Raw genomic sequence first — 18,699 nt, 5'->3', positions numbered from 1 at the left:
GACCACGACAGCGGTGGTGGATTCCTGTTGTGTGCGCTGACAGTCTTGGGCTGCTGGTGTGGTAATTGTGTACCTGAAGGCGCCTGAAGGCTGGAAAGGGGCGTGCACAACAATAATAAAACTAGATTGCAACCAAATGACACCATCAGCTGGAGACAGAATTCTTCCTTCCTCCAAAGAGGAATCAAACCAAAGGTTTTGTCAAGTTTGTGTTTCTGTGTGAGCGAGAGTGAAAGTGAGAAAGAAAGGAAATCATAAGATCTTTGGTTTGTCGTGATGGTTTTAAATTTGTATGTTTTCTATATGTGCTGAAATTTTTCGTATTTTTCTATCGAAATTTCTTCAACACTATCTGGTAAAGCTGTTGCAATGACTGATACTCGGGAAGATACCTGACATGTAAACAACAAGATGGTGGGTGACACGAAAGCAGTTCCGGGGGGAAATGCTGCCAAAAAGGAGCCTCAGAGCAGTAACCCTTTGTCCAGGAAGATTAATAAGATCCTTGAAACACGTCAGGAAAATGACAAGGTGAGATTGTTAGATATCTTGTAACAGAATTATGGATGAAACGGGAGTGAGGAAAGGTGTCAATTTGTCATTTTCTGGATATATTAATTTTAACGACAAAAGAGGAGTAATATTGAAGTAATGAGAGAAGACTGGATCCATTCCCTCACTAATATTCATATGGGCATTATCAAGGAAGGTGTTCTTAAATACACTTTCTTGCCATGAACGCGTAGTTTTTCTTGTGTCCGTTTGCACTTTTTGTTTTGACAGCGCCAGAACTTCAGATTTAAGTCCAGCAAAGCCACCTTCCCACACCTCCCACAATCTATCTCTTCCAAAATAAGCTTGTGATGGACATACAAGTCAAACAAATCTCTTGTTTTGCCGCAGTAATGGAGACAAAAGTCGACTAATCCAGCATCACAATTTGCACACCTGCCTGAGGTTTTGACATCAAGTAAACTGACTTGGTGCCAGGGCCAGTGCACAAGTCCACACACGTTTTGTCTTTTGATTGGCTGCCCTAAAAGTAGTGTGATGCCACATCATGCCTCCAGTGCACAGGTCTATACATTTTGTGTTGTGATTGGCAGATGTAACATCCAACATACAAACACACACATTACTCTGTGTTCCTTCACAGGAGCTTCATCTGTACGGACTTGTCATCTGTGAGGCACCTTCACATTCAGCTTAAGAGTAAAAAGGAAGTATTCATCAGCATCATGGCATTTCCTTTATAATACATGTATGTAGGTACTTAAGTTGGCCTTATCCTTCTCATCTCAGTCTTAATTTTCCCCCTGACAGGACACAGTGGATGCCCTCAAGGAACTGTCAACTTTCTTCACGGACAACACACTCAGGAGCCGTAGGAACCTGAGAGGAGAGATTGAGAAGCGGAGTGTTGGGATCAGCGAAGTAAGTGTCTTGTTGGTATTCATATTTTTGCTCTTCTTGTTCTTCTTGTTATTGTTCTTCTTATGCAACCCTTCCCATGTTTATATGGAACTTATTATATTTGTGAACAATAATATGAATGCAGTAGTACTTTGGAGAGTTAGGGGAAGAGAGCCTCTCATTGGTGTTAGCTTTGGTTAGATTACAGTGATAACCTCACTGGAATCAACAAGACCTGTTAAGCACAAGTAAGCCAGATATGTTTTGAGCATGGAAAGTGTAGTTTCAGAATGAACATCAGGATCACTGTTGAAATGCAGCATACATCTTTAATTTGATGTTATGTAATCTGCATGTTCTGTCATCAGGCCTAAAAACTGGAAGAATCATTTGAAATAAAAAAAAATAAATAAATAAAAGAAAGTAGATTATCATTACTGCTGTTTGTTCATGATTCTTTTGATGGTAATATCAGACTCATGCTCATTGGCTAGATTACACTAATAATCTTATTAGAATCAAGAAGACCAGTTAAGCAAAGTAGATTACCATTACTGCTGTTTGTTCATGATTCATCTTATGGTAATATCACTCATACTCACAGCTTCATGCCCCTTACAGGAATTTGTCACAGCATTGAGGGATGTGAAGAAAGCAGTGGATGACATACACCGGGAAGTGAGTGCCATGAATGAAGTGTGTGTGGACATGAAGTCTCGACTCCAGGCCACAAAATCAGAGACTCGGCACCTCATCCACCAGACGACCTCACTCCAGAACCAGAGGTGACTCATCTTACTCAATATTCTTCAGAGGGATTTATTATTATTCTTCATTTGCTCTCAAGCCTTTGTACCAGAAAAGGAACAATCTATCTACCTATCTATCTATCTGTATACAAGGCCAGCAATCTCACACAGTATGGCCCAAACATTATACATAACACATTATACATATCACATACTCATACACAACATTCTCACATCTAGCAAATGAATGAAGTGACAAGTTTAGTTAGGCTGGCATCTTTATAACTCCTCTCTTGAAATGGGTATCTTGAATTGATAACTCCTCTCTTAGAATAGTCCAAGATGCTGATCACAGTCATCTTCCACAGCAACAAGGTACGTATGCAGTAAACAGTGGTCAAGGCATTTGTGAGGTGCCAAGTTTAGTTAGGCAAGTGTCTTGATATCTTTTTGCAGCTTCCCTTATTTTTTTGTGTTCTTATGTTCCAAAGATGCTGACTGTTGTCATCTTCCACAGCAACAAGCTACACATGCAGGAGACAGTGGCTGAGGCATTTGTGAGGTGCTTCCAATTGACACCAGATGAGGTAGCCACCATCAAGGGGTCCACCAGAGAGTCTCCCATCACCCCAGAGTTCTTTACCATCCTGGACAAGACACAGAAGATACGCAGCAACACCAAGTACCTCCTGCAGGTCTGTGGTGGGCTGTAGTAGTCTGGGATGGTCTGGGATGGACTGTAGTGGTCTGTGGTGTATTGTGAGGCAGGGTGGTTAGCTGTTTTGCCAAATGATAGAGTACAGAGGCTTGATTCAACTCATCTCTTTATTTTTCATCTCTTTCTATAACACAAAGGCCGGATTCGACTGTTGTATGCTTTATTGTCTCTTTTTATTGTCTCACTTTGGCCTGCATTCTTTAAACACATTCTTCTATGAGGATTGTGTTCAAAAGCCTTAGCAATGATTATATAGTTATTATAGGTGTATTTCTTCTCTGATGGTATGTAATTCTTTTACTAGAGCCTATCAAAAGTAATGTAGATCAGATGCCAGTATACTTAGACCTTTGCTGTTTAAAATTTACTGGATGAAGAACCTCTTTTAACTTCAGTAATAACAAATGCACTTTTTTTCCCACAGACGGGCCACCAAAAGACTGCCTTGGATGTGATGGAGCAAATGAATGTGTGCCGTGAAGCAGGTCTGGAGAGGCTGTACCGCTGGTGTCAGGGGCAGTGTCGCTCCCCAGACCCCTCACCTTTGCTCACACAAGCCTTAGCAGCTCTGCAGGAGAGACCAGTGCTTTTCAAGTGAGCATGTTTCCTTTATTACACACTTCAGTACTGTGTCTTTCTCTTATTCTTGTCTTTGCATGCTCTGATCCTCATTTCCTCCTCAAATTCTCCTCTTATCACACACAGACAGCCTCGTTAGGCCCAGTAGGGCTGTTGCTGTCTGTTCTTTCCTTTGTATTCCTTTGTATTACTTTGTCCTCTTATTCCTATCCTTACTTTCCTTCCGTACAAACCTTAAATGCATCTTCCTTCCAGCCTGGTGGTGGAGGAGTGGGTGGTGGTGAGACGAGGATGGCTGGTGAGGGGCTTCCTGGATGCTCTCACCATAGGAGGACCTGGAGGAGCACCACGACCCATAGAGCTGCAGGCACATGACCCCCTGCGCTACGTGGGGGACATGCTGGCATGGGTGCATCAGGCCCTCCCTTCTGAACGTGAGGCAGCCCAATCACTTTTTGCCAAGTGCTCCAATCTAGGTAAGCTGAAGGATAGAGTGTATATTTGTAATTGAATAGCAGGCCTTCAAACCAGCAACTAACACTGACTCTGCCTTCAGATCCAAAGAACAAACAGTACCCTGAATACCAGCCATTATACCATCAACTGACACTGACTCCCTTCAGACCCAACAGAGCAGACAAGGAGTACTGTGGCCAGCGTATCGGAGAGTGTTTGCCGTCCTCTCAGAACCAGAATTGAGCAGATGATTGTGACAGACCAGCGTCGGGAGGGAGGCAAGAAACCTGTCATGTTGTACAAGATAAGCAACCTCCTCAGATTCTATCACAACACTATTTTGCAGGTACATGCCTTAGCTGGTCAGTTATTCCTGTTTTTTTATCCTTATTTTAAGATGAACATGGCTTGGGTGTAACTCTGTAGCTAGATTTGATATTATTGCCATGTCATTCCTTGCATGCTTGTAAAAAGTTACTAAAAAGGGGGAGTAAGAGCACTGGGTACCCTCTCCTTTGTATCGTTTATTCCTAGGATGAGACAAGATGTTATATGTTGTAGGTGCCGTGTGTCAGCTACCCTGCTTTAATGGGGATATAATAGATAGACTTTAAAATAAGCATTCTTAAGTATACCATTTAATCCTTCCTGTGTTGTTCACTCAGTCACCTCCTGCTCTCCTTCAGTTCTCTTCTACCACTTGTGTCACCATGCTTCCTTTTCAGCATTCTGTTGATATTCATGTTTCTGCTTCCTTTTAATGTTCATCTCATCCCTGCAGGTGACTGATGCAGGACTGCTGGTGGCCACTCTTGATGAACTCCACCAGTTAAGCTACAAGATGTTTATATCAGCACTGCAGAGTCAAGTGAGAACCACGACATCTTTTGTAACATCACTGTCACTTGAGTAGAGTATAATAACATATGTTGAAGTAACACTATATGAAATATTTAGCCAAAATCTTTGTTGTTGAAAGCTGATTACCATCTTTTGAAGTTGATCCAGAATTTTGATTATTTGAAAGGCTGATCACCACCTCTTGTTAAAACTGAGCCAGAATCTTAGTCATTTGAAGGGTTATCACTCTCTTGTCAAAACTGAGCCAGAATCTTATAGTCATTCAAGTTTGATTACCTGTCTTTTGGTGCCACCAGGTGAGCCATGTGAGTGAGAGGATAGAGCCGCCAGGAGAGACACTGGCACCCACACCTGGAGTGGCACGCACCCTGAGTCTGCTCACTGAGGTGGTTACTGCCGCCACTGTGGCTGACGACGCACAGCATGATTTTAAGCAGGTGAGGGAGCCATGGATGGAGAGACAGAGGGATGTATGAAGGGTTGATTTCTCTGTTGTTTATTTATTGATCTACTTTCTGCATTTTTCTCTCAAGTGTGAGATCTCAATGCACTTCCAGAACTTTTTTGTACTATTTTTTTCAAGAGACAATTTAGTTTTTTATTTTTTATTTTTTTATTTTATTTTTTTTCATAGTTATTTTGCATGTAGTGAAGGAAAAATGCTGCTTCACATGTTTGCCAAAGAGACTGGTGTGTAAGACAAGAGGTTATGTGCTTACCGACTGACTGCTTGATTGTCATTTACCAAAGAGCAGCAGCAAGCCTTTATTGCAGCATGAGGGAGAATTGTGGAATTGTGGAGGTGAAGGACAAGGAGAAGAGAAAACAGAAAGAGGAAAAGACAGGTTTTGAAATAGATGGCAAATTTAAGTGTTCTATCCATTACGTCATTGTCTTGTATCCTTTGACAGATTGTGAGTTGTGTGGTGGATCCTCTGATGAATGCGATAAGTGAGAGTGCGACTGGACTGGGTGCAGTGGAGTCTGCTGTGTATCTGCTCAACTGCTTCCACCAGCTGCACTCTACACTTTCCCTCCTCCACACCACTGGGGATAAACTAGAGATGATCCAGGTAAAACATCACCTTTCATTCCTCACCTTCTAATGAATAACTTGATGACAGTTTACCTTGTGATTTTTTTTTTCTACCTCTTACTTTTTATCTTTGTATGATATGGTAAAATAAAATAGATTAACATGAATATCTCAGTGACTTCATGAAGTGATTGCCTGCCTTATTGTGATCCTTTTATGCATGTTACTTGTTAGTTTTCAGCTTTGTGTAGTAAAATGTTATGTTTCATGGTGACATACACATATGTTGAAAACTACCACGTGTAGGTCTGATGGCTTCTTGCAGCTTCCCTTATATTCTTATTCCATTGCTGCTTTTAAAGCTCTACTCAAGTTCTCTCCAGCTTTCCTCATCTAATACAGAAGATGTGTCTTTCCCCTCCAGGGACAGATTGATGCCCAGCTGGACACACTGAGCCAGGAGCAGATCAATGGGGTGTGTCATAGCATGGGAGTGGCCACCATGTACCCACTGATCACCAACCCTCCCACCACACCTCTCTCCCGGCACCCATCGTGTCAGCCTTTGGCCATACAGGCATTCATGGTAACACTCTCTGCATGTTAATATTGACTATTGGCAGCATGGCTAACCTGGGCAGAATGGTTCCTCCCTATCTGATGTCATGCTATACTTTAACTTATGCTCTTTCCCATTGAGCATATTCACCATAAAGCATTGAATTCAGCCATAGTTGCTGGTCTGACTATAGCTGTATGCTGCACTTATGAAAATTACCACTTATGGAGTATTTTTGTTCATACATTAAATCTTACCATTCTCAAAACTATACATTATATTTTCCATAATGCTACACTTCTAAAGTTGGTTTTTGCTTGTAAGTTGTCTGTAGAAATTTGTATTCTAATTTTTTAACATTGTAATCCAAATTTCTATAACTGCATACTTTTTGTCATATAGAAATATACTTTTTTTCAGGTGTTATGATATATTTATAAGTAATAATTATAAAAGTGTCATGTAACAAAGTATGGTTGCCTTTCTTGTGTTGTTCATAAGAGTATAAGGAAATATTAAACACATTCACTTAACTTAAGAGTGAACAGCAGCACACCTTGAAGACTTCAGATCCCTAATACATATGCTCTTCATCCTAGACCAAGCTGGATGGGTTCCTGGCTGCCCCTGACCATCTCATGCTGCCCCACACCAGGCTGCTGCTCTCCTCCTCCTTCAGACGGTCCCTGCAACAGCGCACAGCAGAGGCAGTGTGCACAGTTTACAAGCAGCTGCATGATATAGTCCATAACCCAACCCATGGCTACACAGACCCCAGTTCCCTCCTGCCCAGAGACCCTGAGACTGTGAAAACCCTCCTCTCCTAGCAGGAATGCTCTTGGCTGGGTCACTGTTGTTGATTTGTTGAAGGTTTTGTCCTGTGAGTGGTAGAGTGACAGAATGCATTGTGTGTGCGTGTGTGTGTGTGTGTGTGTGTGGTGAGAGTAACATTAGTTGGGTCAGTCTTTGGTCCTGTTTTTTAATATATTTCTTCTTCTACTTGATGTAGTTTAAAGATATGTTGGTTTAGATTTTGATAGATTTTATTGTGAAATCTCTTACATATGTGTATCTCTATTTCTGTTTGTTTGATGGCAGTTCCATTGGGAGTATTTATATGAAATGTTTACACAACCTATTTGCTTTGCTTTTACTTGTTTCTTTCTGTTAAGATTATCAATAAAAGTTAACCATTTATGAAGTTTGTATCTATGATGCACTGCAAGTTATCAAAGAGAAACTGTTGAGAGAAACTTCCTGAATTAGTGTTAATAAATACTTGCATAGTTAAGAGTGAATGTAAAGTATTATTATCATTAAAACCCACACATTGTATTACTGAAGCTAAGGAAGAATGGGAAGGTTGTGTTGCATGTTAAGTATGGTTTATGGTGATGGAAGTATGAGTACTGGTGGACACTAGACTGAGGTATAAGTCTTTAAAGAGGGTAACCCAAGCAATTTTGGGCAAAACTATCACTTTCTGTGATTCTCCATTTTTGGAGATCATGATGTGTGTGCACTGCCTTGGTGCAATATTCTAACTCAGGCAAGAGGTTTTAAGCCCTTTAATGTGGATGGCAACACAAGGATGGGAGTGAGACTGTGACAGTGGGTGAAGGCAAGGATGGTGTACCGTGTGGAAATGACGTGAAGAATGACTGAGAATGCAAGGAGTGCAAGAAAAGGCATGAAGTCTGGATGTGTGAATGTGCAAGGATAGGGCATTGGGAAATTTGAGGATGTGTGTAAGGAACTGAATGAATGGCATTTCAACATAGTCAGAATGACCGAGACACACTTGAAAGATGATGTGAAATTGGATGGTAGTAAGTATGTGATGATTGGAAAGGAACAGAAAGTTCAAGATAGGGTAGGAGGAGGAGTAACCCTTTTTTTTTTTTGTATAGGAAGGAAAAGAACTTCAGAATAGAAAAGTTGGATATAGGAAACTGTGCCATGAGTGAGCAAATTTTAGCAGCAAAGGTAGAGTGTACAGGTGAGCATGGGAAGTGTGAAACACTGGTGGTGATTGTGGTGTGCATGACAGTTGAGGGAGAGAGAGCAGCAAGAGAGAACAGCAGGAAGTATGGAATATTGAGGAAGATCATAAGAAAGTGAAAGGAGAGAGTAATGATTATGGGAGACATGAATACACACGTAGGTATTTTAGGTGAGCGGATGCATGAGAATGGTGAGATGCTTGATGAGTTTGTGAATGACATGGATGTGGAAGGAAGTGGAAAAGTGAGACAGAGTAGTGAAACTTGTAGGACTGAGTGAACAGAAGAATAAAATGGAACAAAAGAATATTCAGAGTGGTAAAGAGAGAAAGAGACCCCAATGTATGAAAAATGGTATAAGGGAAGCCTGGGTGATGATTTCTTCCGAGCTAGGGCACAGTGTATGTGTGTGAATGCAAGGTGTTAAAGATGGTCTGAGTTCTGCAGCAAAGTATACCGGATGTGTGACATTGGAGAGGATGAGACGGTGGAGCATATGGTGCCGGAGTGTGTGAAGTATGCCAGAGACAGAAATGAGATGATGCAAGTGGTGCAGAGGGAGCTGGGGAAGGTCAGAGTGAAGACAGGAAAGGAATGGATTGGATGGTGTTGCTGCTGGGGATGTGTGGGGAGACGAATGAAAGGATGATTGAGGCAGTGAAGGAGTTCCTGGAAAAGATGTGGTGTATTAAATATAGGAGTTAGTGGTGTGAAGGATGGTGTCTGTTTTCTGTTTGCCGTTTTTCTCTTTTTTCCCTACAGGAGTTGCCGATACTCCTGGACCAGGAGCAGTCCCGAGCCATCTGTAACATTAAAATGAAGATCAAGATCATCGAGATCAAAATCAAGATCATGGCTGTCTTGCTCCGCTCGTCTTTCATCCAAGCATTGCTGCCAGTTTCTAGGTTTGTCATGTTTGCTTTTTCTTACTTTTGTTTTTATATTGTGTTGAGTTTGGTTATTTTTTTTGTAATAGGTCCATTCCCCCATCCTTCCTTCCTTCCCCCAAATTCCGTAAGCAAGCTTGGGGACCTGGTGGGAAAGCGGGGTTTTAGGGTAGGGGAAGCCAAATTAGGCCAAATTTGTACATTCATGAAAAGTTTAAGGGCGAAACGCCATGTTTCGAAAACTGGGGAGACCTCTAGTCTAACCTAACTTACCTACTCTAACTGGGGTGCTTCGCCTTGCCAGTTACGTCAGGCTAGGCTAGGTTAGATTAGCCTGGGTAGGTTAGATTGGTTTAGTTTAGATTAATTTAATTGGGTCAGAGAAGGTGGTGATTTGTGACTGCCGACTGGCGGCCACGGGCGAGCCCTCGAGGGGAGGGGGGGTACATTGCGAGTGAATGTTACTGCTGCTATTTTGTGAAGATGGAACTATTTTCTTTCTGGTGGACTTCAGTCTGTTTTGTATTAATCTACTTTTTGTTTTTAGGTTTTATTATATTTTAAGCCATTACACACTACGTGGTAATAACCTACCTCATTTTGTTCTTCTCACTATTCACATCATTTCTAATGATTACACTACTTGTCGGAAATTAATAATAACGCCACAATAGGCCTGGGAATGCACAGCGCTCTCAACTTTTTCTAAGTCCACAGGTAAACGTAAATGGTGTATTGTTGCCTGAACTTCAGTTGTTAGGTTAGGTTAGGTTAGGTTAGGTTAGGGTTTTATTATAGTTTAAGCCATTACACACTACGTGGTAATAACCTACCTCATTTTGTTCTTCTCACTATTCACATCATTTCTAATGATTACACTACTTGTCAGAAATTAATAATAATGCCGTGGGCTGTGGGTAGAGATTGGGGACATTGGCTTAAACTATAAATTTACCTGTTTTTATTGCAAATCATTAGTCTTTGAAGGGATGGGGCATCAGGGGTAAAAAAATAAAAACTAATGATTTGCTGGAAAAGCATGCAGAGTAATTCAAAATAGGCCAAAAACTACCAGAAAAGAAATAGATAACACCATGGTTTAGAAGCTACAGGACATTTTGATATGAATGTGCTACGAAGTGGTAAGTGGGGGGAGTGAGGGGAGGAGAGGGTAGCAGTGGTGGGTGTTGGCATCATGAGGATGTTACTTGATTACACAACAAGGTTTTCATGAAATAAAGATATAACTGAATTCAATAATGCAGTGTCTTGTTATAGCAAATAATAACTAAAATATAATGAATGTCACAGCGACCACCTGGATGTTGCAGGACATTGTGGCCACTTGCCACTGATGTGCATGCATATTCAAATGTCCTGTAACTTCTGAACCATGGCATTGAAAACATTTCACCATAGAATATTCTCAATTAAAAATGACTTGATCTTTCATTTCTTAGAATATATGACTTTCCTCCCAGGACACTACATGTATATATTTTTATTGGACTGACAAAGAAGAGCATTATTTTTTTTTCATTTGGTTCTCTAGGTTAGCGGCACAACCAGTATGCCTGACTCGACCACTTTGCCGAAAGCCACCAGAAGATTGTGAGCATGGTGGTGATGCCAGACCTGCTGCCACTGTCAAGAATGGTGAAACTAAAGAAAAATCAATTAAATCTCAGAATCTGGAAACCCAGATAGAAGACCATAAGCCACTTCAGGGGACAGAGGGAAAGAAGACTGGAGAGTCTGACTCACATGTCTTAAAACATGAGTCCAGTGTAAAAGAGAAAGCTGCTGCAGAGAAACAAGACAAGAAGACATCTAGCCAGAAGAAACTACATGATCTTCTTTCATCTTTGGCTAGTGTGAGAACACATATGTTTACATAGATTGTGGTGATTTACCTTTCAGAACTGACATTAAAGCCTCTTGTTGATTTTGATTAGATTGAATACATTGCATTTATTCATCTCTTTATCTACCATCTACTGCCTAGCATCCTCAGGGAATGGCCTAAGGAGGTGGTCATGATGAGAAAGTTTCCATTTCTATGAATCCAAACATTTATTTCCTTGCCTGCTCACTCACTCTTCTTATCCTTGCACTACTTTTGCATGCACTCCTTTACCTCCTTCCATCTTCCAAGTGGCTTCCATCTCCTACTGTGACCTTGGAATTTTACTTATGTATGTACCTCTCTTCTAAAACTTAAATAGTGCCTTATCTTTTTTATTTGGCCAGATTACTTTGGTGCATTTTTTCATTCATTCCACCACTCCATAGCTCAATTTGCATAAGATTTCATGCTGCATCTTTGAAAAAAGGTTTTTTATTCTCCTTTATTTTCAATCTACATGCTCCTCTCAGATGGGTAATTTCTACATCATCCACTTGTAGTTGCTGCACCATCTTCTACATCTGAATCTGTTATTATAAGTCAATGAGAGTACTATTCCTGAAGTCCTGCTTACAGTAAATTCTGCTAATAGATTTTGCTTGATAAGTTCCACTTTGCATTATGTGGTAATTAGTACATAATAAATACTATACATCCCAGTGCTGGATGGCATTGATAACCTAGTCTCTTGTTATGTTTTTATAATATTCACAAATATAAATATGTATGTTCATGTTTTATTAGTATTGTAGAATGATGGGTGCACCAGGTGGTCATTTTAAATAGTACAAATATCTTTGTATCATGTTGAAAGTCCCCTAATCTCCAGACTGACCCCATTCCTGTGGAGCCTCAAGTGCAGCTGTCACGTCCCAAAGCTCGGAAGAAGACCAAAACTGCAGGAAAAGGCAAATTATCCCCGGTATCAGAGCCTGACCTTGGTGAGGACTGTACTTGTACCCTCATTACTGTAGGTTTCTTATTACCTAATTGTCATTCATATTGTTAATTTTTGGATGCTGCAATAGTTAACATCTATTTTTAGTCAATGTCTGTTTATGACACAAAACTGGTACAAGTTTAGGTCTTAGTTTAGGTCTAGACACTTAAACATGTGACATTTAAAAAACATGGTGATAAGTAGTGGGTGGTGTTTAGAGACATGTAGATTATTCTTTCACCATGGTACAGGTGTGATGTTTGTTATTGTTTGTTTTAGCTATTTGTTTAATAGGTTGCTGCCTTACATTTGTTGACAGAAGTAAACAAATAAAATCTACTATCTACAAGTAAGATGCAGTGGATGCTGTGCTTACAAACAAAGAAGTGTTAACATGCTGTACTAGTTCTAAGGAACTTTGAGCTTTCTTGTTTGAAATCATAAAATTGTAGGCTGTAATATAAGATTTGATTAGAACCATTTGTTGTAGTGGTGTGCTGCTATTCTTTTAGTAATAATGAAATCTGGGCTCAATTTTTCAGAACCTGAGCTTGTTTTAGCAACCAAAGAAGTGGCTAAAAGTCTTGGTGGGGATGTGAAGGAAACTGAGTCTGAGCTTCTGTCCACCTTGCGCCTCCACTCTTCAGAGACTACCACTGGCACTGCCCCATCTCTCAGGTGAGTGTTGATGCCTCTTGGCTACATTGATGCCATGATATCTGTTTGTGATTGGATTGATACCATTGCAGTACAGTTTAGTTTCTTTTAGGGATCATCATGGGGCCCAAGGAACTGCTGCAATGCTTGTCTTCTTTTGTTGTGCAGGATTTCATGTTAATGTTCCTGATGCCTTTGTTATGGTAGTAGATTAAAGAAGATAATGTATGAAAATTTCTCTTGTCATTTTGGTGTTTATTTATTATGGAGACTGGTATGCCCAGTTTTGTGCAGTGACATTACTTTTGTTGTTATGCAATTTCTATCCTTTTTAGTTTTATATCATGTGAGTAAGATAACCCCAAATTTCTGTAGTTGCATTCTTGTTTAAGCTTGTACCAGTTAGTTAAGATGATACCCATATCAAACTATAAGTGGTATAAGTGAATAATTGCTGGATCTTTCCTGGCAATTCTGTTTCTTGCCTTTATATCTGATCATCTCATTATCATCATCTTCAGTCTCAGCTTAGTAGAGATTGAAGATATAGAATCTTAAACATTCTTCACCTACTTTCAGTTAACGAACCATTGTCTACATTTCTTATATAGATACAATCATATACTACTGAATCTTTTCCTTTGTACATTATTGTTGTCTTATTTGTGAGGTAGAGAGTGGCAACAGTGTCAAACCATCAGACAGCGACTCTTGTTTTGGCAAAATTATCCTGCCTGCTGAAGCTTTTTGATTCTGACCTACACTTTGGCTGAATGGAGTTATATTCTGGTAGACCAGACTTATAAATGAGCTATTATAGTACTGGTGTTCAGCCAAGAATTGATGTAACATAAAGACAGCTCTGATGCATGTGTCTCTTTACACTATTTCACTGCAGTGTTAGTGTTCCAACAAACTTAACTCATGATACACTCCAACCCATTAAGACAGATCACTGTAAGTAAGAATTTGGAAAAGATGAATTATGCAAATTCATGTTTGGCAAATTTTGTGCAGTTTTTTACTCATTCTTGTACTTTTAGATTTTGTAATCAACACTATTTTATTTAGTGAATTTCTTCAGTGTATGTACTTATTGCAGAGTACCTTTTTGATAAAAATACATTTGTGGCAGTTCTTTTATCCTATCGGGTAAATTTCCTTGCCCCACTGACATTAATGGCTGTGCATAATTTCTCTTGTTGCAGTGAATTGTTTGTGGGCATGAAAGTGGAGAGAAAGCCACAATCAGGGATGGAGGAAGTGCCACGTCACCTTCCTTCTGGTACCGAGGTCAGGCAAGGGTACCACATTGACCTGAAAGACCAGCCCCGAGCCCGCAAGCCCTACACTCAGCCTCGGGATTCATCTGTGCCCAGGTTTGTTGAGAGAGGTGTACATTAATGCTATGTGAATTAAGATGGTCTCTTTCTGCTCCCTTCTTTTGATGATTTCAGTATATGCTGTATTTCATGACTTGACCCACTGAAAAGGATGCTCATAATTAGTCTGTGTCCTAAGGGAATACCTCATATCTCCCATAAAAAAAAAAGTTTGTCGTCTTTTGACTTGAAGTTTTGGTTTAAGTTTTTAATGATTATCCTTATTTTGTTTCCAAGGAGCAAGGAAACATGGACCTTCTCTGTGTCTTTACTGAAACATTACTGGTCCAAGGTTTTGGTGGGCCTGTTCCATGTAGCTGCCTTGTGCTGCCCAACATGTTGTACATCATACATTTTAGATAAACTACTGTTATTTTCCAAGTCACAGTATTTTCTCTACACCACACTCTATGTGCAGGACTCATGTTGATCTCTTTGGAGGTCAACCTTTGGGGATATTTAAGAAAAGGGAAGAAGATACCCATGGACCTGCTGCTCCAATATCAGTGTTGCCCACATGGGAGAGATTGTACCTACATGAGCTGGAGCAGAGTATGCAGCATCCTCCTAGTAATGCCTTTGTGGAGATGATACAGTGGACTAAGCAAGGCAAGCTGTGGACCTTCCCCATTGATAATGAAGCAGGTATAGTTATCTCAACACTAACTAGCTTAAGTAAAGTAAATAGTTATACAAATTATTCAAGAAAATGCTCTTTTAATTAGTGTGTCATTTGGCAGTTTTCTGTTGTTGTATTTTTTTGTTCATATTAACAACCAAACATAAATAATTTCTCAATGCCTTCTCCTTCCATCTCAACAGGTTTGGTGGAGGAAATGAAAGTGGGATTCCATGAGCATGTCTTCCTTGAGAGACACTTGGAAGGATGGTGCCCAAAACGTGGCCCCATCAGACACTTCATGGAGCTGGTTTGCACTGGACTCTCAAAGAATCCTCATCTAACTGTGGAGCGAAAACAAGCTCATATTGAATGGTACAAGAACTACTTCAACCAAAAAGAGAAGTTGCTTAAAGAGTTGGGAGCTATAGAGGTTTCATAATTACAATTGGACAATGCTGAGTATTTCAAGGCAAGTTGCCATTCATGTTTCTCTTGTAGAATTTTATTATTGTAAATTTCAGGTTTTATGCACAATGGATGCATGCAGTATTTGCTGGTGGATTAGATACACCTCCACATCACACCCATATTTTATAAGGAGATTTTGAAAAAGAGAAAATGTATTGTGTTTTGAGAGGGGGAGGGGGGGGAATTCATCACTAGATGATGATAAAACTGGATCTGACACAAATGATTGCTTTGCCACAACAGAACCAAGTCTTTGATAAATAGTGTTCAGCGGACTACTTCTGAACACAGATCATCCCATATCCCCTTAACTATATTTCACTACCTCTTCTGTGTTCTGTATTAGATGCAGGGTATTTTTTATTTATTTTTTCCCCATCTAATCCACTAGTAAATGCAGCAGATGCCTGAAGACCTTGTAAATAATCAGAATATTTGATATATTGTTGTTTTCATTTCCCTACCATTCCTTGCCCTTTTCTTTCTTTAATCACCTTTTATAGGCCTTTGCAGCACATACTGTAGAGGATGACTTAATAAAAACAGAGTAAAACAATTAATTAACAAGATTGCCTTTAACAAGATAAAGAAATTAAGTTAAACCCAAGTAATACTTACTCCCAATAATAGACAAATTCTTGGTTTGGGCTAGTAGTGTCGGAAATAGATTGATAGGGATGAAAGGAGAGACAATTGACACATGGTCCTCACACTAAGCTGGTAATTATTATATGCTGTTGACACATTGATTGGTCGCTGACTGGTAACAGAACAAGTTCTGAGCTCTTTCTGTAGGGGAACGGCTGGCTGGGTGACCAGCAGATGGCTGTAGGTGAATAGGTGAATGACACACGCACACACACACACACACACACACACACACACATCAAAGGCATATTTTTTGGGCCAGGTACTTACCTTGGCTATGAAACTGTCATCAGTAAAACAAATCACATTGTTTTCACCTATTGAAACTAAGCACAGGTTTATATCTTCATAGGAGTTTAGAATCAGTCTTGGTGAAATTTAAGGATGGCTTTGTTATTAAGACTGATTTTTGCTCTCAGAAACCAAGCTGCCCATGTGGCTGTTTGACATCAAGCCCACTTCTAGTGTGCCAAGCTGTGATGTGTTTTGTGTGCTGATTGGTTGGTTCTTTGAAGTTACATCCTCTCCTGGGTTGTGTGTGGGCTCCAAAAACAAAGTGATTCATATGGCTGTAAATGACCAACCCTTGAATGAGACTGTCAAATCACAGCTCTCTCTGCAACTGATGAAAAAAGTAATGCTATTGTTATATATATATATATATATATATATATATATATATATATATATATATATATATATATATATATATATATATATATATATATATATATATATATATATATATATATATATATATATATATATATATATATATATATATATATATATATATATATATATATATATATATATATATATATATATATATATAGAAGGCAGATGAGTCTAGATGAACAGCTCAGTGTGACATGTCATTAACATTCTTGTAGTTATGCATGTTTGATACTGATCAAATAATTTTTTTGAATTGTTTCCCCAAAAATATGCTGCCTCTTACAAGATACAGCATCTTGAAAGGCGTGGATAGAAGAGTTAGGTAGCCTGATGGTAAGAGAGAACAAGGTTTGTGAAAGGGAATATTAATTAAATTAGATAAAAAATTTTGAAATTTTGCTGAATGCAAAGAGATGATAAGTGGAGGTGGCTGTGGCAAGGTGCTTCAGCAAGTAAACATGAGGAAAGAAGAGGAAGTGATGAAAACTATTCTTAGTTTTCAAGAACTGGAAAACAGTGAAAATGGATGGAACTAGTGTTGAGGCATTAGACTATGAAAGAAAAATTATAATTGAATGGATGTTCAAGATGTGGAATATCAAATTACCATGAAAGATATTATTATCATTATTACTATTATTACCATTATTATTATTATTATTATTATTATTATTATTATTATTATTATTATTATTATTATTATTATTATTACTGGTAGAAGTAGTAGTAGTAGTAGTGGTAGTAGTAATACTAGCAACAGTATTAGTGTTATCTTTATTGTAGTTACTATCATTATTAACATTCTCTCTCTCTCTCTCTCTCTCTCTCTCTCTCTCTCTCTCTCTCTCTCTCTCTCTCTCTCTCTCTCTCTCTCTCTCTCTCTCTCTCTCTCTCTCTCTCTCTCTCTCTGGACCCAACATCAGTTTCTCCTTTTCCTCTTTCTGCTTACCACGTCTACCTCTCTCCCCCACAGCCTCCTCAGACAGCGGAGATCTTGCGTGAAAGTTGCTTAAGTGTTGGGGTTGTAAGAGTGAAGTGGTGGTGGTGCTGGTGGTGGTAGTGATAATGAGAGTAGTTACGGTGAGGGGATAGCAGTAGTGACAGTGGTTGCAGTGATGACGTAAAAGTATTCACATCAGCCATCTATGTTTATTAACAAGAAAGGAGATAGAAAGATGGAGAGATACTCGTTGTTTTCAAATAGACCACTAGTACATTAGTGGAATGTGTTGGGAGATACAAGTAATGGTGTGGACAGCCCATTCATATAAATCTAAAGAAAACTAATAATTTGATGATAAAAGATGGGCTACTACGAACACACTGGCGTCACAATGCAAATAGATAAATACATTCACGATACATAGTACTGCTATGTTCAATGTAAAAGTAACAGCAGCAACAGGCGTGGTAGTAGTAGTCGCGGAAATGCATGGCTGTCATGGAATAGGTTGGGATAATTATCAGTCATATGTTGATATAAAAGTCAATGATTTACCCAGATTTCATCTGATGAAATATTGCAAAGTCATTGCCAAAGGTAAAGCAACACATGCAAGGAGTAACGATGTGTTGCACCACGTACTACAAGGAAACCATCGAAAATAATTTACAGAATCTTGCATCATTTTATCAGGTTTACTTGAACTAAACACTGAAAAGTCACACATAATAATGCACCTTTAATGCCAATAAGAGAGAGAGAGAGAGAGAGAGAGAGAGAGAGAGAGAGAGAGAGAGAGAGAGAGAGAGAGAGAGAGAGAGAGAGAGAGAGAGAGATTCTCTTTCACTACTATTCCCACAACCACCACCGTCACCTCTTCCTCCTCCTGATTTCCACATTCATGACAGCAACTGTTCTCGTGATTTTATTTAGTCACATTTTTCTTTCCTTCGCACACTCACTTTCAAAACCACGTCATATTCCACTTTCCCAAATTGAGACTCCTCGCCTGCCCACCTGCCTCGGTGAGTGATGCGGGAAACGTGCAATTTACTTAATCCAAGCCAATCCAAACCAGCTTGTTTTTGGCCAAGTGACTCCAACTTCCTGGAATTTGCTATATTTTTGTTCCCCGTGTGTGTGTGTGTGTGTGTGTGTATTTATCTATCTATCTAATGTATCTATCTATCAGTT

The 18,699-nt window shown here is 39.4% G+C and overlaps 2 protein-coding genes across 3 annotated transcripts; both read left to right on the top strand.

Moving 5' to 3' along the window:
• The first annotated feature begins 50 nt into the window (after nucleotides 1–50).
• Nucleotides 51–7,564, top strand: LOC135103162 (conserved oligomeric Golgi complex subunit 6-like). 2 transcript variants are annotated; one of them, XM_064009250.1, is made up of 13 exons: nucleotides 51–195; nucleotides 362–531; nucleotides 1,324–1,434; nucleotides 2,035–2,198; nucleotides 2,680–2,857; nucleotides 3,305–3,474; nucleotides 3,715–3,893; nucleotides 4,083–4,261; nucleotides 4,697–4,783; nucleotides 5,073–5,213; nucleotides 5,688–5,849; nucleotides 6,237–6,398; nucleotides 6,971–7,564. In XM_064009250.1, exons 2-13 carry the CDS (start codon nucleotides 412–414, stop codon nucleotides 7,196–7,198), a joined length of 1,881 nt encoding a protein of 626 aa, XP_063865320.1. In that variant the 5' UTR covers nucleotides 51–195; nucleotides 362–411; the 3' UTR covers nucleotides 7,199–7,564. The 2 variants fall into 2 exon arrangements, with proteins under 2 accessions (XP_063865320.1, XP_063865319.1); XM_064009249.1 differs by having other exon boundaries at nucleotides 3,715–3,935.
• Nucleotides 7,565–9,120: 1,556 nt separating this feature from the next.
• Nucleotides 9,121–15,677, top strand: LOC135103163 (small ribosomal subunit protein mS31-like). Its single transcript, XM_064009251.1, has 7 exons — nucleotides 9,121–9,279; nucleotides 10,814–11,135; nucleotides 11,997–12,108; nucleotides 12,650–12,785; nucleotides 13,973–14,143; nucleotides 14,565–14,791; nucleotides 14,969–15,677. The coding sequence occupies exons 1-7, from the start codon at nucleotides 9,191–9,193 to the stop codon at nucleotides 15,205–15,207; spliced, it is 1,296 nt and encodes a 431-aa protein (XP_063865321.1). The 5' UTR covers nucleotides 9,121–9,190; the 3' UTR covers nucleotides 15,208–15,677.
• Nucleotides 15,678–18,699: the final 3,022 nt, after the last annotated feature.

The sequence above is a fragment of the Scylla paramamosain genome, chromosome 8 (assembly GCF_035594125.1).
Source record: "Scylla paramamosain isolate STU-SP2022 chromosome 8, ASM3559412v1, whole genome shotgun sequence".
NCBI classification, from domain to species: domain Eukaryota; kingdom Metazoa; phylum Arthropoda; class Malacostraca; order Decapoda; family Portunidae; genus Scylla; species Scylla paramamosain.
Note: the sequence above shows the minus strand (reverse complement) of the source record. Positions and strands in the feature narration are given on the sequence as shown.

Bases quoted from the DNA above. Each gene is read 5' to 3' on its own strand.
- LOC135103163 (XM_064009251.1), top strand. From the start codon at position 9,191: ATGAAGATCAAGATCATCGAGATCAAAATCAAGATCATGGCTGTCTTG. The intron at 12,109-12,649 runs GTGAGGACTGTA...TCAATTTTTCAG, and splicing joins GGTATCAGAGCCTGACCTTG to AACCTGAGCTTGTTTTAGCA. The intron at 12,786-13,972 runs GTGAGTGTTGAT...CTCTTGTTGCAG, and splicing joins GGCACTGCCCCATCTCTCAG to TGAATTGTTTGTGGGCATGA.
- LOC135103162 (XM_064009249.1), top strand. From the start codon at position 412: ATGGTGGGTGACACGAAAGCAGTTCCGGGGGGAAATGCTGCCAAAAAG. The intron at 3,936-4,082 runs GTAAGCTGAAGG...GACTCCCTTCAG, and splicing joins TGCCAAGTGCTCCAATCTAG to ACCCAACAGAGCAGACAAGG. The intron at 5,850-6,236 runs GTAAAACATCAC...TTTCCCCTCCAG, and splicing joins ATAAACTAGAGATGATCCAG to GGACAGATTGATGCCCAGCT.